The 22,303-nt window shown below is 44.1% G+C and overlaps 1 protein-coding gene across 2 annotated transcripts in view; it reads right to left on the bottom strand.

Annotated features, from left to right (window-relative positions):
• The window catches only part of TTC39C (tetratricopeptide repeat domain 39C), a 173,802-nt gene that overhangs the window by 34,537 nt on the left and 116,962 nt on the right, over positions 1-22,303 (bottom strand). For both annotated transcript variants that reach the window (XM_033933869.1, XM_033933868.1), the window contains 5 exons: positions 19,905-19,998; positions 16,722-16,829; positions 5,901-6,010; positions 3,583-3,706; positions 2,427-2,524 (listed from right to left, as the gene is read on the bottom strand). In XM_033933869.1, the coding sequence (XP_033789760.1) occupies positions 2,427-2,524; positions 3,583-3,706; positions 5,901-6,010; positions 16,722-16,829; positions 19,905-19,998 (534 nt within the window). The remainder of the gene's footprint in view (positions 1-2,426; positions 2,525-3,582; positions 3,707-5,900; positions 6,011-16,721; positions 16,830-19,904; positions 19,999-22,303) is intronic.

The raw sequence follows: 22,303 nt of genomic DNA, 5'->3' as shown, positions 1-22,303 counted from the left end.
AATGATAATTAACATTTACTCTGCCTTTCAGTGTGCTTTGTGGGGTTTAAAAAAAAAAATTATTGTTGGTAGATCATTTTGACTTGGTCATTTTAAAAGTAGCTCGCAAGCCCAAAAAGTGTGGGCACCCCTGTTCTAGACTGACCATCAACCCTGTCAGTTTCCCATCTTTGTTTCCTTTGTATAGCCTGTTGGCTTCTTGTATGTTGTGTATATCCTCTTCGGTAAATACAGATGCAAAAAAATGTGTTCATTTTGTCTGCAATGGCTTTGTCTTCCTTTAGTATGCCCTTTATTCCATGGTCATTCAATGGCCCCATCGTTTCCTTTGTGGGTCATTTCCCCTTGATATATCGAAAGAACAGCTTGAAGTTTTTTGCCTCCTTGGCTATTTTTTCCTCTGGAAAGCCCCAAAAAGAATGGTGTGAGGTTTAGATAATTTCAGTGGTTTTAGGCCATCACCCAAGTTTGGTAATGAATATATGTAAATGTTAATTTGCTGTAATGATGTACATCAATGCTAATTGTTTAGACATCAGTATGGACATGGCCAATTAGGAGAAGTAAATTAGATCTATGGCCAATTGACTAGCAATGGATCAATTATGCTAATAACAGCTGCCTATCAGAAAATTTCCAATAGACTGTAATGCAAGGCTAAGAAGTATATCAGCTGCTGTAAGATAAGAAAATTAGAATAGACAGGGTATTTTCTGCATTCTGCAGGTGTAGATTATATCTGCCCTGTTTGACATTGAATGCTGTCAGTTTATTTTTATTGCTCTTTCTTGTATGCTGCCAGTTACTTTATAATAAACTAGTGTTTAAGCCCGTTACATTAACGGGTGCTAGAATAGATGTTTAGAATTTCTTTTTGTCTCTCTCCCTGCCCCCTTTTCTTTCTTTTTTTCTTTCTCTCTCTCTCCCTGCCCCCTTTCTTTCTTTCTGTCTCTCTCTGTCCCAGTCTTTCTTTCTTTCTGTCTCTCTCCCTGCCCCAGTCTGTCTTTATGTCTTTCTTTCTTTCCTCTATTGGCTCCCAGCGCTATCTATCACCATTTCCTTAGTCCTCTATACCATTTTGGCCCTCATCGATCGTCCACTGCATTTATCACCCTTTCAGTCCCAGCTCCGTTCCTATCTATCCTTCTTTCCATTGCCTCTAAGGTCATTCATATATCTTTACTGTAACCCACTTGTATCCCATGTACTGACAAAATGAATCTTTAATGTAAACCACTTGCATCCCATGTACTGACTAAACGTATCTTTACTGTAAACCATTTCTATCCCATGTACTGTCAAATGTATCTTTATTGTAAACCGCTTCGAACTTCACGGTATAGCGGTATATAAGAAATAAATTATTATTATTATTATTATTATTCCTGTCCCTATATTCCACCCCACTCAGCTTCTCTTCCTTTTTTACCCTTTCTCTTGTACCACACCCCAGGACCAATTTCTCTCTCATCTCTCCTCTGCCCCTCCCCACGCTAATGCAACTCTCCCCCTCCACATTACTTTAATCCTCTTCACCCAACTGCACCCATTTCCCCATCTACCTCCTCCCTGGCCACTGCACTAAATCTTTGGACAGGCTGCCCCTACCCAGCCCTTTACCCTGATGGACCCTCCACACACACAGCTGGTCCACCGCCCCCACAAGTCTTCCCTCAATTCAAACCCCACCCCTCCCCAACCTACCTCCTCCCTGGCAAGTGTACTGAGTCTTTGGGCAGGCAGCCACTCCCCAGCTCTTCACCCTGATGGACCCTCTACAAACACACCTGGTCCACAGCCTCCACAGGTCTGCCCTTCCTCCTGCTGCGTGGTGCTGTTGAAATAGGGGTTGAGTGTTCACCTGTGAAATTTGCATCCCGGAAGCAAAAAGCGTTCTGCAAAAAAACGTGCTGCGCTGAGGCTGTAAATAAAGAGCAGGTGGCGTCTATACTGCCGAGCTTTTTGCCTCCCCCTTCTCTCCAGCTCCGATGTATTATTTTTAATCTGGAGAAAATATGTGGAGGTCCGCGAGTGTAGGGCAGATGTAAGCGCCGAGGCTGTAAATAAAGATGGGGTGGCATCTCTGCTGCCAAGCTTTTTGCCTTCCCCCTTCCCTCCGGCTCCGATGTGTCCTATTCTGCTTTCGAGCTTTTTGCCTCCCCCCTTCCCTCCAGCTCCGATGCGTCCTTTGTAAGCGCGCATGCGCACTCCTGCCAGCCACAGACCTACTGATCACGGATCATGCAGGTAAGAGTGCGCTTGCGTGCTTAGCATTTTATTATAGTAGATTTACATTTCTAATAAACAGCATTCTGTGTGAGGTCTGAGTCCTTTATGGTAAGGGTCTAGCAGCCTGCCCTTTTCCATCCTCCAGTATAACATATATTATTTTTACATATCAATTACTGTACTTTTAAGAATTTTACCTGGGCAGCATCTTCAGAGTTTCCTAAGCATTTGTGTATAGCACCAAGAAGCAAGTTCCTTAAACCGACAACAGATGGATCAACTACTTCATGGCAAGCTGTGGACAAAACCACCATAATCCAAATTGAAATCTCTGCTTTTTAAGCAGTATCATTCATACATTTTAGAATCTACTTTACTAACTTTCAAAAGTTGGCTAGTACTTACCAAATTTTGTTCTCCACCAAAATAGTTTTGAATCCAATAATATAATAAATTTTCACCCTCTACCTTACTTAATATGCGATGTTAATAATAATAATTTATTTTTATATACCACCAAACCATCAGTTCATGGCAGTTTACACAAGAATATTACACTAGGGAATAGAAATGCAAAGTCATAAAACAATTATTAAAATAGAAGAAAACACGATTCAAAATAAAAGCACAAGGCAAAAGATACAACCTTTTAAAACTTGTAGAAGATAGTGATTATACAGTACTATTAATTACAATATAGTAAATAGAAATTACACAATACAGTTGATTGTACAGCGGGGAAGGAAAAGACTTTTAGGAGATGATGTTATCACCAGTCAGAAAAACCTTCCTCCTTTGTATTTTTATGTAATTTAATGCTTATTTATTTTTAAATAATTGTTTTACTATTCTTATATATTTAAAAATTGTAAAAGTGTCAACTTAGCTTAGGAGACGCTTGCTCACTTAGCTTAGGTGATTCCTGCTAATGAACATTGACATACCTCATCAGTTAACTAAAATTCTGAATGTCAAATAAGAATCATGACAAGGATCTCAATTATTTTGATTGCCAAAGTTGCCAATTGAATGCTCTCAAAAACATACTTCCTGCTAGAGCTGTTGCGCTTCAAGCTCTCATTTCCCTATTTACTTCTCATGGCATGGATGTAAATAAGTACTTCACACCATGTGTTTCTATAAATGGAATGAGAAAAGTGTTTGCTCTCAGCTTTGGCATTTTATTTTGAGAAACTTAAAATGTCTTAAAATTATTTCATTTCATTACAATACACCTCAACGAGGAATTAACAATTCTGTCATAGGTTTAATGCCTAAATGACTAACAGAATATCTAAGGATTAGAAAATGAACCGCTGTGAACTGATCAAAGAAAACCCCATTTTCTTTTACCTTGACTCATTTGTTGTAGGTTAGGAAGGGAACAGTTTGGAATGGCCTTCCACAAATACAGCACCTCAATGGCTGCCAGCACACACAACTCTTTGGTTGGCATTTGCTTCCTAAATCGGTCAGCCTGTAAAGGGTGAATAAACAGCACAGTGTGTATTCACATCAGATAGAATGTTTAATACAATTTTGTCTATTTTATAGCACATCTTGCCTTTGCCCAAGTACCTATTATTCTGTTAAGGAAAATGAATTTCTATATGACACTTCCTTTTGGTGTTTAAATCTCTTTCAGCACCAAGTATGGTAGGAGTAATTTCTAAAGCTGGCACTAACATTTATGCAGCAGTTACACATGTAAATGTTTAGAACACTAGCATATATGCACTATAGCCCTGATTCAATAAAGTCCATCTAAAACTAGGCACTGATATTGGCAACAATTAATGTAACACTTAGGCCCGGATTCTGTACAGGATACCCAGGACAGGCTTCCCTATCAGAATCGGGCCTAGACCCGCCTAAAATAATCCGGATTCTGTAACCGACAGGGTTCAAACAAGGAGCTCTTATTTTCAGCGTCCAAGCCCCAAAATAGAGAGGACGCTGAAAATAAGAGCTCCTTGTTTGAACCCTTGAAAAAGCCTGTATTGGCGAAACGGATCCCGTCGGGGCACGTTTGTGATACTGCATTAAAGGATAAGTAAAAAGATTCAACAGTCGTGGTTATCTTTTTATTAGATAACAGTGAACTGGAATAGTAAGTTTATTAGCTAATAGAGTAAGCATAAGTGCTACCATTTCATGGCAGGCCGGAACTTTAATCTAAAGAAGATTATGATAGGCTCTTTGGCCTTTCTACAATCAATTCCCAATCAGTGAGGTTGTTATCCATTGTGCAAGTCACTTAATCCCCCCATTGCCCAGGTACATTAGATAGATTGTGAGCCCACCGGGACAGACAGGGAAAAATGCTTGAGTACCTAAATAAATTAATGTAAACCATTTTGAGCTCCCTTGGGAGAACGGTATAGAAAATTGAATAAATAAATATTGTCAGCTAACTTAATTGGTCAATAGGCTTAATCGGTGCTGATACTGTCACTCAACTCATAATTGGACTTAACTGAAAATTAGGCACCTAACTAAAAAAACTTGATGCTATAAAAAGTAGGTGCTTAGCCCAAAGCACTTACACTAAAAGTGGGCATGTTTAGGGAGTAAGTCATGGGCTTATTTTCGAGTTAGGTGTCTCTTTATGAATTAGGTACCATTAGGCTCCAATATTGACGCCTAATTTTAGGCGAAGAAAACCCCAGCACAAATATGGTGCGCCTAAATGTTAGAATGCTTAGCACCAGCAAAGCATGATTTTGTGATGGGCGCCTAAATTTTATTGAAGCACACTTAAACCCAGATTCTATAAACTGCATTCCGATAGTAGGCAGCTTTAGGCATCGTACAGCTGTCTAAACAATCAATTGCGACGCACGTTTAAAAAAAAAAAAATGATCCCCAGGCAGGTTGCCTATATTAAAGGTGCCTCCAGGAGCTTAGGGAGGCCCGCAAGCCCACCTAAGCTAGCCTTAGGCGAACCTAGGCTGCCCTTTGCGACTCCCTAGTAGAGCAGGAGACACTTACAATGTAGGCCAGCAAAATGCTGACCTACCTTGTAAGTAGACGCGGCCACTATACTTATCGCAGCAAGTATAGCGCCCGCGAGTCCCCCCTCCCTCTGATTGTTCACGGCAGGAGAATGCTCAACCCCTCTTGCCCGAAGATGAAGCAAAATGCGGGCTTGCCTTCGTCAGTTGTGGACTATTGAACTATTGGTAAATATCAAGTATTAATAGGAGGTTGGATGGTTTTTTTAACCGATGAGGATTTTTTCCTTTTGAGTTTGCTGGCAAAGTTATTACTGGCAGCAAACGGGGATCCAAGGTTTTTTCCTCCTATTGTTCTAGGCAGCTCTGAGAGCGTCTGTCTAGAAAAAGGAAAAAGACATTGTTTTCATTTGCATTATAATCCATACAAATAACTTTAAATAATGAACTGATTATAGAGAGAGTATTTGAATAGGGCATTGGAATCCCCCAAGATAATTGACATGGGTCAAGTTAAAAAAACAGCTCATGAGCTGATCCTATTATTTGCAGAGGACAAATTGTGCATATTGTCATTAGAACATCTGAAGGACAGAGCACTGCATAAATTGTTTCTCTGAAAGAAAACAGCATCTCCCACTTAACACTTCATTTTTCAAAAAGGTTCTATACATTCTCGACTCTTCTGAAAGTACAGGCCTTTAAAATTTTACAAACCTTTTTAACTGAAAATTGCTCAATTTGATTGTTTTTCCTTTTAAAAAGTTTCTGCACATCCTTGAACACAGTCTGGGCCCCATTCACATCACCAGTAGCGCCTTGACACACTGACAACAAAAGTAAAGATGATCAATTGACATTTATTGTAGCGTCATCTACTTCGTAACACACAAACTATGGCCTTTCAATGGGTCCCAATTACTAAAGTGCAAAGTGACTTTGCAAAAGAGTGCTTCACAAGAATAGCACAAAGGGCCTGATTCTATAAATGGTGCCTAACTAGTAGGTGCCATTAGATGTGATTGTCAATCATCCACTAGACGCTGTTTATAAAATCATGCATAGCAGGGCCAGTAGGCCACACTGCCATTTAAGCCTAAATAAGTGCACCTAAGGTAAGTGCCTAAGTCAAACCACAACTAAAATCTGTCCTGAATCCTCCCCTAACAATGCCTAATTGCTGGTAGGCGCCTTGGTGTAGATGCGTACCTTAAAAAGTGGTAGGCTTACAGCGGGGGGGAGGGAGGGGGCCTGTGCTGCCTATGGTGGGGGGGTGCCTACACTGCCTATCGTTTTTTTTGCTCTATAAGACCCTGTCCTGGCCTACCACTAGATCACCAGAGGGGGTACAGGGCAGGGTGGTGGGAATTTTTTTTCTTGGTTTTCCTCCTCCATAGGTGGGTGCGTCTTATGGTCGGGTTTGTCTTATAGAGCGAAAAATACGGTAAGCAGATTAAGAAAATTAAGTTAGGTGCGCCAATCTAGACACCTAACTTTAGGCACTTTTTATAAAATCAAGGCCAGAATACCTGGAAATGCTCAAAAATAAAGTTCCTATGCCCTGTATTATTTTCATAAAAATGCACTTTGCAAAAGTATACTTCCTGATACTTTCATCTGATGTTCCCTTTGTACAAATGTTTATATAAATTTAGTATTAATAAGTTGCTAAAATGCAAAATCATGCAAAGCACCTCAGTGTGTAAAAATGCAAAAATATTTATGTGAAAAAGGCTTTACTGAAAGATTAGGTTCTTACCTAGATAATCTTGTTTCTGTTAATAAACACAGTAGTTCATACATTAGGTGATCAATCCATGATCGCAAACAACTTGCATAAGGATGTCGATCACATCTTTCAGCTCCTCCTCATAGAAACATAGAAATAGACGGCAGATAAGGGCCCATGGCCCATCTAGTCTGCCCACCTTAATGTCCCTCCCCTACCTTTGCCCTGTGAATAGATCCCATGTGCCGATCCCATTTGGCCTTAAAATCAGGCACGCTGCTGGCCTCAATCACCTGTAGTGGAAGACTATTCCAGCGATCAACCACTCTTTCAGTGAAAAAGAATTTCCTGGTGTCACCTCGTAGTTTCCCGCCCCTGATTTTCAACGGATGCCCTCTTGTTGTCGTGGGACCCTTGTAAAAGAAGATATCTTCCTCCGCCTCGATGCGGCCCGTAAGATACTTGAACGTCTCGATCATGTCCCCCCTCTCTCTGCGCTCCTCGAGCGAGTATAGCTGTAATTTGTCAAGCCGTTTTTCGTATGGTAGATCCTTGAGTCCCGAGACCATCCGGGTGGCCATTCTTTGCACCGACTCCAGTCTCAGCACATCCTTGCGATAATGCGGCCTCCAGAATTGCACACAGTATTCCAGGTGGGGCCTCACCATGGATCTATACAATGGCATAATGACTTCCGCCTTACGACTGACGAAACCCCTTCGTATGCAGCCCATGATTTGTCTTGCCTTGGACGAAGCCTGCTCCACTTGATTGGCAAACTTCATGTCCTCATTGACGATTACCCCCAAGTCTCGTTCTGCTACCGTTTTTGCTAGACTTGGGGGTAATCGTCAGTGAGGACATGAAGTCTGCCAATCAAGTGGAGCAGGCTTCGTCCAAGGCAAGACAAATCACCAGTGGAGAATAGCTCCCTCTTCAGTATGCACCAAAGCAATCGAACTCCACTGTAACAGAAGAAAAGAGAAGGAGGGGCACAGGGAACTTCCCAGAGATAACATATATTTCTTTTCTGCTCTGTAACTTATAAAAAAGAACAATTATTAGAACGAACTTGCAACATAGGAGTATCAATGAACCAATCTGCTGTGTGCAACTAGTACTAACAAATAAGGAACTCCAAGGTTCAATAAGTTGGTAATTTATTAATAAGTTAATCATACATGTTAATCCAACTGACAGGCGAAGAACTCCAGTTCCAGACCATAAGGTTGTCCGAGGCCTATAGCAGGCAAATTGAAGAATGCACAGGGCAGGTTATACAGACTCCTGTGTATATTAACAGAAACAAGATTGTCCAGGTAAGAATCTAATCTTTCATTCTTTTACACACATGCATACATAAGTCCATACATTAGGTGATGTACCAAAACAGTGCCATATGTTTAGGGAGGTGATGAGCCTGCCCGCAAAACTGAGAATTCAAAAGTGGTGTCCTCTCAAACTGCCATATCCACTCTGCAGAATTTTGTAAAGGTATGGAGAGTAGACCAAGTAGCTCCTCTACAGATCTCTTTGGGTGGAACTGCCTGGGACTCCGCCCTTGAAGATGCCACATTTCTAGTCAAATAGGTAGCTGTTTTCCACAGTCAATGTACACCAACAAAATTGTCATGCAAATTCATCTGGTGATAGAAGCCTTGGAAGTTGGCTGCCTAGTCTGGACTGACTAGTTAGCACAAAAAGATGGTTGGAAAGGCGAGACTTATTTGTCCTTTCCAGGCAGTGGAGTAGAACTCTACAATATCTCACCTTGCTTGCTCAAACCCATAGGATAAAAAGTAGGCAAATGAACCTCTTGGCTGACATGAAAAGCTGACACAACCTTCGGCAGAAATGAAGTAACCATGCAGAGAAAAATCTCAGCCTCTCAGATCCTTAGGAAGAGACTCTCTGCAAGAAAGAGCCTGCAATTCCAATATCCATCTCATGAAGGCTATTGCCACCAGGAATACTGTCTTCACCGTGAGGTCCAGAAGAGATGCCTCAGAGTGAAGCTCGTATGGAGGCTTGGATAGGCACTTCAGAACAATATTAAGATCCCATGATGGAAAAGTCCTGCATTTGGGAAGTTGCAACCTAAGTGCTACCTTTAAGAACTGGGTCACATCAGGGTGATATGCCAATGATTGTTTTCCTCCTCAAGCCTGGAAGCTAGCACTTAAGAATCATGTCGTAAGACCAAAGTGATCTGGATTCTCTGTGAGAACTGGGCCCTGACTGAGAAGACCCACATGAACTGATAGCTTGAAACATCTGTCTTGTTGGAGATGCACAAGATCCACATACCAAGGCTGGTGAGACCAGACTGGGGCTACCGAGATCACTTTGTGGATGACTCGGCCTACCATGAGCCATGGGGAAAACACATACAGAAGCCACTCTTTTGGCCAGGGTTGAACTAACACATCCAACCCTGCGCTTCTCGGTTCACCTCTTTGGCTGTAAAAATATTTCGCTTTTGCGTTCTTGGCTAATGCCATCAGGTTCATTTCTAGTCTTCCCCAGCATTGCACAATTAGGCTGAACACTCTTAGAGTCAGGGACCAATCCCCTGGGTTTAGTCTGTCAGTTGAGAAAGTCGGCCTGTACGTAATGGAGCACTTTTGGTACTCCTCTGTCTGTTCATGTAAGCTACTGTGGTGGCATTGTTGACGAACACTCTGGTTGACTTTACTTCCCTGTACTGTTCCAATGGCCTCAGCACTAGGCGAATGGCTCTGAGTTCCAGGCAATTAATAGACCACTTTCTCTATGTAAGAGACCATCGGCCCTGTACCGGATGACTGCCACAATAAGCTTCCCAGATGAACAGGCTGGTGTCAGTTGTCAGTAACCTATGAGGCGATTCAGAGAGGGATACCCTTCGACAAGAAGCCCTCTTGGAGCCACCAGCGTAAGCTATTGCTCGCTTCCCCAGACCAGGGGAGCTGTAGTTGGAGAAAATACTGCTGTGATCACAACCTGGAGAGCAGGGAATTCTAGAGGGGTCACATATGTGCTCTTGCCCAGGGACTACATCCAGGGTGGCTATGTCAAAGTGAACTCCCAAATATTCCAAGCATTGAGTCAACTTTAGATAACTCTTCTTGAAGTTGACTATCCTGAAGTAGATCCATCACTTGTCTTCACTGCCTGCTCATCCTCTAGCCTCGATAGAGCTCTGATGAGCCAATCATACAGGTAAAGGTGTACTTGTATCCCTATTCTGCGAAGGTGAGCTGACATCACCATCATTACCTTGGTGAAAGTGTGCGAGCCATTGCCAACCCGAAAGGGAGGGCTGCAAACTGGAAATGCCTATGAAGGACTTGGAGTCTTAAATAATTTCTGTGGTCTGGGAAAATGGTAATATGACGGTAGGCCTCAGTCAGGACTAGGGAGACTAGATATTCACCTGGTGCCACTGCTATAATGACTGATCACTCTGCCTCTATCTGAATGTACGGCACTCTCAGTGCAACATTTATAGATTAGATCCAGAACTGGTTTTCAGTCCTCTGTGCCTTTCTTGGACACAATGGAGTATATGGAGTATCTACCAAAGCCCGATGCTTCTTCAGAGACTGGTTCTATGGCTTGAATGTTCAGAGTCTTTGTACCATTGCTTGGACCCTGGCCTCTTTTTCTGGCCATTTGGCTGGGGAGTCGACAAACAGATCGGGGGAGGGGCAAGAGAATGTGATCTTGTGACCCTCTCAAAGAAGATCTAATACCCAGTGGTCTGAAGAAATCTTCTCCCACTCCCTCCAGAACTCTGACAGCCTCATGCCAATGTACAGAGCATTGACCACTTACCTGGCGTCATTGTGACTTCTTGGCAGATGTGCTGATGCATAACCCTGAGGGTTGCTGGCGTGTGGAGTTGTCAAATCTCTGTCTGGAACCATGGAAGGATCTCTGAGCAGAGGAACCTACAGAATATTAATAGGAACATTGTGAGGTATGAAGATTTCCTCTGCCTCCCCCTGTGGGTCAGCAAGGTTTGCTGTCTGGTAGATTCTTGAGGGGCGATCTGCCACACTGGCCATAAGGTCATTTAGCCTTTACCAAAGAGCATCTATCCCTTGAAGAGCAGTCTGCTTAGAGTAGCCTTGAAGGCTGAGTCAAATGCCCATTGCCTCATCCAGAGCATCCTGTGGGCAGAAATGGCATATGCCGACACCTTACTCATGACTCTGATGATGTCATAGAGAGCATCTGCAACATAATCCACACCCTCCAGCAGTAGCTGGGGACAGACCTCCTCCTCCTCCTCTGCAGGACTCTGCATTATCCGAGTGCAACAGGCAAGTGCCACAAAGGAGGCAGCCGCTGCCACTGTGATCCCCAATGCCTGCTTCAAATTGAGGATCATGTCTATTTTGCAGTCTTGTGCATCCTTTATCATGATTCCATCCTCGCTAGGAAGGGAGGTACACATGATTACTTGAGCCACTGCAGAATCCACCTTTGGATGAGTAAACAGCTGGTGGAATTTCGGGGCCACAGGCTAGAGTCTGGACATAGTTTTTGCAACCTTTAGAGAGCCTTCTGCAGAATCCCACTGGTCACTGACCAGTGAGTTGATGTCCAGATTTGCAGGAATAAATGTAGTCTGAGAATATGTGCTGCTCATGACCATACACAATGAGGTGAAGGCTGCTAAGACTCCAACTTAAACTCGCTGAACACATCCAAAATAACCTGTGGGACAGTAGAGGACTTGAACAGTCACCACATCGACGGATCTTCTCCATGGTCAACAGCAACAACTGTCTCATGGCCCATGGTCCCAGCCAGGGACCTGGACTCATGAAAGGAAGCAGCTGAGCCCTGGGACCATAAAGGCATGAAGACTGAAGAGTTCCAGTCCTTCCAATCTTGTACTGCTTAGTCACTGACGCTTGTAGCTGGCTTGCTGCATGACGGGGAGACACTCAAAGAAGTGATCTCTCCCTGGTCCAATGCTGGTGCGCCCTCAAACAGCACAGTGCATCCTGAACCCAACAAATAAGCTTTCTACAATAGATTCACAAACTCTTGGTACATGGTGTCACTTATTCAATACAAACCCATTATGTAACTCATCAGCAAGGATTATGCTCCAGAGCAATGCCATGGGAAGGCAGTTGTGTCCAGACTAGAGGTCTGCTCAGGGATTGCGGGAATCCCGTGGGTCCCACAGGGACCCTGCTCACATCTCCCTGCTCCAGGCTCACGGGACTCCCACGGGGCTGGAACCGGGGTTCCCAAGGCCTGGAAAGAGATTTGGTAGAAGATAGACAAACACAGAAACTGGGACCAAGATGATGGAAAAACAAAATGTCCCATCAGCTACAGCAAGGTAGAGGTTCAATTTGAGGGGGGCTAAGCTCAAAGTGGGAGGCCCAGCCCCTTTACATGGTTATTCCACCAATTGTGTTTAGTACAAAATGAAGTACTTGAAGATATGGATGGGAGGGATGGGAAAGGGGAAGGGATAAAAATTTATATAATGTACCAATGATTGTGAATGTACCAAGCAGTCCTAAGAACCCCTGCAGGACCTCTGACTGGTTTTTCTGTTTGTGGCTTCCAGGAGGCATCCTCTCCCTGCTAACCAGACCTTCTGGGGTTTCCTAGTTCTGGAAGACTCAGATAGGGCTGAGCCAAAGGCTCCCGCCTCTCCCTCATGTGCCCTGCACCATATGGCCACTCCTCATCTGATAAAGCTATGCAAAACATGCATGATACTGGTACCGCCTGACCAGAGGAGTCCATCCCAGATGATCTTTTGCCAAAATGAGGGGTTTTGAGGCAGATTGAGGTAGAGAATGACACGGTGAAAAAATTGGTCCCCGTCACCGCCCCGTCCCCGTCTCACCATCCCCGTCACCGCCCCGTCCCCGTCTCACCAACCCCGTCACCGCCCCGTCCCCGTCTCACCATCCTCTTCACCGCCCCGTCACCGCCACTGCCACCCCATTCACCGCCCCGTCACCGCCACTGCAATCCCATTCACTTTTCTTTATTTACGTATAAAGGAAACATTCTTTAAAACTTTAAAACTTTAAAACTTAGTTAAATATTAGTTAATAACTATACAAAAACAAAACACGCAGAGAAAAAATTAATTAATAAAAATTCTCAAAACTGACACATTTTGATCACTAAATTTAAAATAGTTATTTTTCATACAGTTTTTCAATCACTAATCTTCCACCACCCCTGGGGCTAGCAATGCAAAAACAAACACGACATGTACTTTAAATGCTGCTACGGCTGCAAGTCTCCCCTCCCCCCAGCGATCACGGCAGGAGGGCACCCAACCCCTCATGTAGACCCCCCCAACGGCCCTCCAGACAATCGCAGCAGAAGGGTACCCAACCCCTCCTGCCGGTCCTCCCAATGGCCTCCCCTAAGATCGCCGGCAGGAGGGTACCCAACCCCTCCTGCTGGACCCCCCCCAACGAACCCTCCCACCCCGGAATCCCCTTAGTCTTACTTTTCAAGTTGGACCGGACAGCTCCTCGCTCGTCTGGCCAGCAGGCCTGCCTCCGTCCAAATGAGGCGGGCCCGCCCCTACCCTGCCCAACCCACAGGATCCTAGGGCCTGATTGGTCTAGGCACCTAAAGCCACTCCCGCTATAGGAGGGGCCTTAGGTGCTTGGGCCAATCAGGCCCTAGGATCCTGTGGGTTAGGCAGGGGAGGGGAGGGGCGGGCCCGCCTCATTTGGACGGAGGCAGGCCTGCTGGCCAGACGAGCGAGGAGCTGTCCGGTCCAACTTGAAAAGTAAGACTAAGGGGGTTCCGGGGTGGGAGGGTTCGTTGGGGGGGGGTCCAGCAGGAGGGGTTGGGTACCCTCCTGCCGGCGATCTTAGGGGAGGCCATTGGGAGGCAGGGGAGGGGAGGGGAGGGGCGGGCCCGCCTCATTTGGACGGAGGCAGGCCTGCTGGCCAGACGAGCGAGGAGCTGTCCGGTCCAACTTGAAAAGTAAGACTAAGGGGGTTCCGGGGTGGGAGGGTTCGTTGGGGGGGGGTCCAGCAGGAGGGGTTGGGTACCCTCCTGCCGGCGATCTTAGGGGAGGCCATTGGGAGGACCGGCAGGAGGGGTTGGGTACCCTTCTGCTGCGATTGGCAGGAAGGGTTGAAATGACAAATGAGGAGCACGGTGAAATAGCGGTTCCTAGAAGGGGGTACATTGGCCCGCGGGGACAAACCTGTTCACCGTTTCCGCGGTCGGTGAATGGCCTTGTCCCCGTCACCGCAGCGACTGCTAGTTTTCTTCCCCGTTTTCGGCGGTGACCCGCGGCTTAAATGCGGTGGCCGCGGGTAAACCGTCACCGTGTCATTCTCTAGATTGAGGCTTTATAAAAAAAAGATCCTTTAAAATGCAAGATGGCCACCACTAGAAAAATCATGCCAAAACAGCCTGTGAGAGCTTCCTTGAAATGTAAACAATTTGGGGAAAGGTGTTTTGGAGGTGGGGGAACCTAACACTGGCCCCAGAAATCCATAAAACCAACTTTTTCAGACCCCCCATTATTTTCCCCATAGGGAAAGATGGTCTCATTGTACTCTGTACTCATTGTGGCTCTGCTGGTGCCCGCTTGTGTCAGCTTTACTGTAGCATAACTGAAGGAAAGGACTTTCTGACTCTAATTCCTGCTGGAAACCGTTCACAACCAGAGATCTTTGGGCTGCTAGTCAGATGGACACGACTGTGTACTCCACCCCCACGAAACCGTGCCACATGATGGGGAGAGCTTAACACACAGCCAGCTTCCTGAAACCCAAAAAGATTCACACAGGGACCCCAGAGCCTTTGCTCAAACCTCTGATAAATCAGCAGGCTAGCAGACTCCTAGGGGAATGGACCCCAAGCTTTGAAAGACCACAAAGCAGGCTGGCTCCACAAGTATACCTAGTGATTGCCCTGTGAACAGCAGCTCACCCTCACAGGACTGTGTCCTCTCCCAGGAGTAGCAGCCCCAGAAATGGGGACTTCTAGCACCAAAGTCATACAAAAATGACAGAAAAAATATCTGAAAATAAAGTAGAGCAAATCAGGACACATCACGATTTGCTTGCGGAAGGAATAACTGAAGAGGGAGCTATTCTCTACTGATGAAGGAGGAGGAGCTAAAAGATGTGACTGACACCCTTCTGCAAGTGGTTCGCAAGTATGGATTGATCACCTAATGTACAGACTACTGTGTATATGTAACAGAAAGGTTCACTGGACCTGTAGTATTTTTTTTTCCAAGAGTTAGATAGAAGCATTGGATGATGGCAGGAATATGAATTTTAGATGATGTTATATCTAATGGTAAGCTGCTTGAATTTTCACAGTTGCAACATAAATTTGGACTTAATAAATCACAAAGTTTTAGATGGTTGCAATTGAAGTAAACCATTCAGGTGGGGTTCCCTGAATGGAAAATATAAATAATCAATATAGTTTGGAATTCTTATGCTTTCAAGGTGGACTTCCTGGGACATCAGGCTGCACAGTGGTATAAACAGATAGCTGGATTTATAAATAAGAAACCAAAATCTGATCTTAGGGACATTTGGAGTATTGAGATTAAGCACCAAATTTCTGCATTTCAATGGCCACAAATTTGACTTGGAGATTGAGATGTACAATGTCAGCATCTACGAGACAAACTTTTTTTTTTTTTTTGTTACATAGAGCATTATGGACCCCTCTTCGGTTACAAAAGTTAGATATCTCCAAGTCAAATAAATGTTGTCATTGTCATCTTGAAGTAGGGACTTTAGATCATTTATTGTTCTATTGTCCACTTATTTTGGCTTTTTGGAAATCAATATGGAGCCAAATAAATTGTTTATTGGAAAATCCAGTGGCATTATCCTATGATACTGTTTTATTTGGCATGTCAATGAGAGCTAAAAGCCAAATTACATCTAAGAACAATAGGCTATTACTTATTATGACAGGTGTTGCTATACAACAAATTACAAGCAATCTGAAAAATTGGAAGAGGCTTAACTATAGTTTTTGGTGGAATTCCTTATGTCATATATATAAAATGGAAAGAACATTAGCCACACAGAAAGGGAATTTCAAGAAATTTCAGGAGATTTGGGAACCATTAACAAAATATTGTAATGTTTAATTATTGTTTTTCCCCTTTAAAAATGCACATCCGGGAGGGGGGTGGAAGGAGGGGAGAGCTTGATGATAATGAATTTTAGTATGTAGATATGGGGTTCATGAAAAATGTTAAGTATTAGAAATTGTGAATGATTAGGGGGGAGGGAGGTTTAATTCTGACATGGGCATTATTAGAGTATTAAGTGTGATATGGAATATAAAATGTTGTATTTACTGTTACACTTATTGTACGTTTTTAAAAAGAATTGGAAAAAAAAAAGAAGTGTTTTTTATATAGTGGTATGAATATTAGGTCTCCCCAGAGCCCCTTTCACCACAGTAAGCTGAACTCTCAGAGGCTAAAATATAAAACCTATATCTTGTGAAGCCCCACCCTGCCTCTTTCATGTCAGGTAGGGCTAGCCCACCACCCTCCCCTCTCCCCTTGTACCCCAACTCGCTCAAATGGTTTCTTGGGAGAAGATGGCAATAAAGGAAGTGGGGAAGAATGACCCTCATTTGCTCCTGCTCTGCAGGCTGTTCCATTGTGGTATTCTGCCGGAGGTTATGTTTACATTTTAGCTCTACATCAGAAAGGGAGACGAGGCGCTTTGACTTACACTTTACAGTTTATTGGGATTTAGTGAATCACCCTTTTAGGGGAACACTCAACGAAAATAACAAACAGAGAACACTAATAAGATACCAACCTGCTGTAAGATATGCATAATAGCATTGGGACCAGCGCGATTCATTTTTAAGCCTTTCAAAAGACCTGAACGCATCCTTGAAGCTCATTTCTATCATACTACACCAACCTGAGAAACAAAATGACAAGATTTTCAGCGTTACAAAAAAAAAAGAGACAAGCATCATATATGACATTCAATTGAAAATTACTGTAAAGCATATGCCAATGCTACATTTAATTTTATTAACCATTATAGAAAATTGAATAAATAAATAAATAAAAATTAAGCTTGAGCTTAATGGAATACAACAGCTATGAGAATGGAGCAAAGTACCGGGATAAACAACTGTGAACTAGAAGTGTACCTGAAGTGACAGATGTCAGTGCATCAGGACCACTGCAGCCAATATGATGGTAATAGCAAACTTAAATTTTTGCATTTTTGCTAGCATGCAGCCACCTCTGCTGAAAGGGATTTCCCATACTCTTTCCCAGATTGCCAGTTAGCCTGGGAATAAGCCTTACAACATTATTCCACACAGGTGATTACCCTCAAAGATTACACTATATTTTCTTATCCTATTGGATCAAATTAAAGTGTATTATCAAGTAACTAAGAAAAATTTAGCCCTATGATTTCTCTGACAGTACCAACCAACAGGACGACACCCACAATATTTTGGTCTTACTAAAAACTGAACAAATTCACCTTTACAAAAAACAAAGAATGTGTCTAAATGGGTTTTTAAAATTTACTTTTATTCCAAGGTGTGAACCAATTTAGATAAGGTGCTTGTGTGCTAAAGGAACCAATGCCCAGCCTAGTTTTCAAAATCCTCATGAGCCACATTTGCATGATCTGCCATGTACTTTCACAACAAATCTGTAATCAGATCAGATTACTGCTCTATGGTCTCAATGCTCAAATCTCTGGCACTAAAGCGAGTAGTGCTTAACCCATACTGCAGGAACAACGCAGAAAAATAGCTCTCCAAAGCTCATAGCTAATGGAATTCAAATTATATGCAAAAAAGAGAGTTTCACGGTAAGCCCAGCTGTTATGTGTATGCCCAGGCAAACCCTAAAGTGAAGCACACATCAGCGCCATTCTTCTGCACCTTTAAATATAAGCTTTTCAAAACATATTTCACTTAAAAGGCTTATATTTAAGTGTAGAAAACAGGTTTTGGGTTTGCTTGCACTAGTTTCCTTCTGTTTCTGAAACAAATTAAAACTGGCAGATTTTAAACAAAAGATTATAAGAAACTAGTGTTTAAGCCCGTTAGATTAACGGGTGCTAGAATAGATGTGTAGACTTAATAGATCACAAAATTTAATGAAAACTTACCATGTGAGCTGTCTGTCTTTTTTTCTTTCTTTCTCTCTCCTTGGCCGCTGTCTCTCTGTCTTTTTTTCCTTTGTCTCTCTCTCCTTGGCTGCTGTCTGTCTGTCTGTCATTCTTTCTGTTTGTCTTTTTCCCTGACCCCATCTGTCTGTCTTTCTTGCTTTCTGTCTGTCTCCCTGCCCGCTGTCTTTCTGTGTGCATCTGTCTTTCGTTCTCGTGCGCTGCCTGCCTGTCTTTCTGTCTCTCTCTGTGGCCCCCTGCCTGCCTGCCTTTCTTACTGTCTCTCTCCATGGCCCCCTTCTGTCCCCCCCACGAGCAAACCAAGATTGCTGCCTGCCTTTCTTTCTGTCTCTCTCCGTGGCCTTCTGTCCCCCCCCGAGCAAATCAAGATTGCTGCCTGCACCGCCAGCACACACCTCCAAAGCATAGCAAGTTTGCTCCCTAGCCCCCTTTCCCTCTCCCCCCACTTCCCTGTGAAGTAGCAGCACCCCTTGCCTGCTCCCCATGTCCTGCAGTAGCCCTTCTCCCTTCCTTTTCCCTCCCCCTGTCCAGCAGCACCCCTTCCCTGCTCCCCCGTTCACGTGTTGCATTGTTGTAGGCGCTATAGGTTTTTTTGTTTTCCTGCCACCTGTGCTCCAGCTGTCAGGAGGTGCACAGAGAGAAGTGACGGGTCTGTCGCCTGCTGCCATAGGGCTGAATGGGTCTAGGCTTCCTCCCCACCCCCTCAACTCCCTTCTGGAAGTCCTCCCCTCCTCTCAGCAAGGAAATAGTCCGGGCTGGCAGAAAAACTCGACGTGTCCTCCCAGGTGCTCCAACTTTTTTCTTTATCTTGCAATGGAGAGAAGCCACTCTTCCTCTCCCCTCCACCCCCAACCTGGCAACAGCAGAAGGAATTTCCCCCCCCCCGACTTCCTAAAGAAGAAAGTGAAGCCCTTGACATGTTAGACCTGTCGTAAAGCGAAGAGGAGTCGGACGGGCTGGTGGAAAAGTAGCAGCGCAACATGCTTGTGGCGGCGGCCAGAGGCTCGCAGAGGTCTTTGTTGCCCTCTGGCAGAACTACCACGAGCAGGCGGGCAGATCGGCCAGCCCTAGCCTGTCAGTGGGCGGCGGCAGCAGCAGCAACAGCCGTGAGGAGCAGGAACGGTTACAGCAGGCGGACCTCTCATCCCCTCTCCTCCCAGGTCTCACACAGCGGTCGGCAGCAATAGGTCGCTGCTCCTGCTTGCTTCAGTCCTACTTTCTTTTTGGACGAAGGCAGGAGCAGGACCCAGCAGCGAGGAAGGCCCTAGGCTGGAAGCGACGTCGGCAAATCAAACCGCCAGACTCCACCCTCACGCGCTGCAAGCTGCCCCACGCGCCAGAAATCGAATTCGGCAGAGTCAGATCTCACAGACGCAGAGATCACAGATTTTCTACTGCGCATGTGCGGTAAGGGTTTTATTATTAAGGATTCTCTCTTCAAATACGCCCAATGCCAGCTCTGAGCTAGTGTTATGTTTCCAGTGATACGAGTAGGGTTTGTTTGTGGGCTGAGCATTGGGAAGAAATAGCAAAATGGCTAAATTTAAATATAATTTGTGGCCATCTTTGCACATATGTTGCTTCTCGTGTTAAAGTCCTCTGAGCATTCTGTACAGCAAACATTGATGCTAGTCCCGTGCTAATCAACTAATTCCAGCATTAGGTTCTGAATGTCAGCCCCTATGATTCTGAAGTATGTTGCAGTAAAGCTGGAAATGGTTCTATTTGGTTGTAAGATGTTATACATAAATCTGAATAACTATGATTACAATAGTTTGGTAGTGTAGCCATAAAAATAACATTTCATATTAAAATAGTTATAATGGAATTACTTACCAATTTCATATAGACATACATGTTGGATTTCTCTCTGATCTCTTGCAAGTTCCAAAGCAGTGTGGAAGGAGGTCAAGGCACTGTTGATTTGACACTGAAAGCAAAAATAAATTTATCAATCTATGTTCTTATACACTACCTCCAAGCCCAAAAGCCATCAAGTGGTGTACTTATATTAAGGTACAGCAGTCATTTTTCTGTCATTGGAGGGTTCACAATCTAAGTCTGTACCTGAGGTAATAGAATGTTAAGTGATTTGCCTAAGATCACAAAAAGCAGCAAAGGGATTTGAACTAGGCTCCCTTGATTCTCAGTCTGTGGATCTAACCATTAGGCTAGAAAACCAAGGAGAATACTGCAAACCAGGAAAGCTTAAAAAGTGGAAAGGCTGAGGCTGAGAATTATATGCCAACAGGGATCAATGTTATGCTTCTTTGCTTTTATTCAATATCACGATCTTCAGATAATACTTGGATGATAGCCAATCCTGATAGCTCCATCAGTACTTAACATGGAGGGTGATCAGAGAATTCCCAATGTCTTATGTTACTCTATGGTCTTTATGGAGGTCGAAGCCAATGCACCTGAGCCATACTCTTAGTAGCTAAAGACTCTAGATATTAGTATTAGTCCAAACAGATGGGTCACATCATCATCACAGTCTCAGATGGAGAAAAAAGTAAGCAAAGCTTGATAAGCTGCCAGAACTTTCGACAGTAGCAGTATTCCACATTTGCATGATTTCCTGCATTTGTGTTGTCACACAGGGTCACCTTTCAATATTAAGGCAGGTGTGCAGAGGGATCATTCAAAAGTGAAGGTTCTAGACTTCATAAAAGTTATGTTGAGATGGGGGCATTTCCTCAAGGAGTTGTTAGCTGGATGGCGAGACATCTGGGAGTGGAAGGGAAAGCAGTGGGCAAGGCTGAAAGGCGCTATTTCAAAGGAAGTAAATAAATGTAACAAAGAAGAAAACAACTTTGGTTCTCAGAAGTAGTAATTGAAAAAGGTAAGGGTAAGATCATGGAAGATTAGGTTTCGACCTTCGATAATCTTCTCTCTCTTAGTCCTTGTAGCATTCCATATGCTAATTGTTCAATCCCAACCCGCAATCCGGGAGCTGTAGAAATCCAACACCCCTCCGAGCATATGCTCCACCCCCATAGACTGAGAGCTAAACACATATCCAGTCGAGTCCCAAAGCCAAGTAACATACCTGAACAAATCCATGACAAGGGGGAACGGGGGAAGATTCCCAGCAACACAAAAATTCTGAACTGGTCTGCTCTGCAAAACATGAAACAAGTAACAAACATGCACAAAGACAATCCAGCCAAACATTGAGGAACAATGTACAACTAACTTGCTATGTGCAACGAGCACGCACATGAGACAGTTTTCAGCAAAACATACTCACAAGATCCATCAACTGGCTGGAAAGACTTCAAGCCTGCAAGGAGAATAATCGAGGCAGAAAGAAGCAGGCTATTCAACAACTGAGTACAAACAGAGAGAGCAGGTCGTATGGAATCATCCAGGGACTACCAGAAAGATCATTGAAGGTAGAAAATTAATCTTCCATTCTGTTACGTCCCTTCCGGATTCCATACGCTAGGTGACATACCAAAGCCACATTAGCTAGGGAGGGATAGAAGAGCCTTCCCTCAACACTGAGGTCGCAAAATTGGCATTAGAATGAGCTGCCACACCTTCTCAGTAAAACCAGGTAAAAGTATGAAAAGACCAAGGAGCTGCCCTGCAAATTTCATCAAGATGAATTACACGAGACTCTACCCACAACGCAGCCACATTTCCAGTCGAGTGGGCTTTAAGTGAAATCTGCGGCTGCTAGATACAGGCGATGGAAGTCGTGGAAATGGCCATTTGAATCCATCGAGCAATCGAGGACTTGGATGCTGGTCGACCACAGTGAGGCACAGCAGTCAGGTTAAAAAAAGTGATCAGTCTAAAAGCATTAGTCCTCTCCAAATAGTGGAACAAGACTCTTTGGACATCCAACTTGTGTAAGATCTGATCCTTGCGCTCCAAACCGGTGGAAGGAAATGCAGGCAAACAAACCTCCTGGTTGACATGGAAGGTTGATACCACCTTCGGCAGAAAAGAAGGTACAGTACGGAGGATAACTCCTGCGTTCTTAATTCGGAGAAAGGGTTTCCTGCACGAAGAGCCTGAAGCTCTGACATACACTGTGCCGAGACTATGGCAACCAAAAATACAGTCTTGATCGACAGATCCAGAAGAGAAGCATCCTTTAGTGGTTTGAATGGAGTCTCTCCAAGGACCTGCAGAACAATGGTAAGATTCCACGAAGGGAAAGGAAGATGCAAGGGAGGACACAAACGAAGTGTCCCTCTCGTAAACTTGGCACATTTGGATGA

The sequence above is a fragment of the Geotrypetes seraphini genome, chromosome 2 (assembly GCF_902459505.1).
Source record: "Geotrypetes seraphini chromosome 2, aGeoSer1.1, whole genome shotgun sequence".
Lineage (NCBI taxonomy): Eukaryota > Metazoa > Chordata > Amphibia > Gymnophiona > Dermophiidae > Geotrypetes > Geotrypetes seraphini.
Note: the sequence above shows the minus strand (reverse complement) of the source record. Positions and strands in the feature narration are given on the sequence as shown.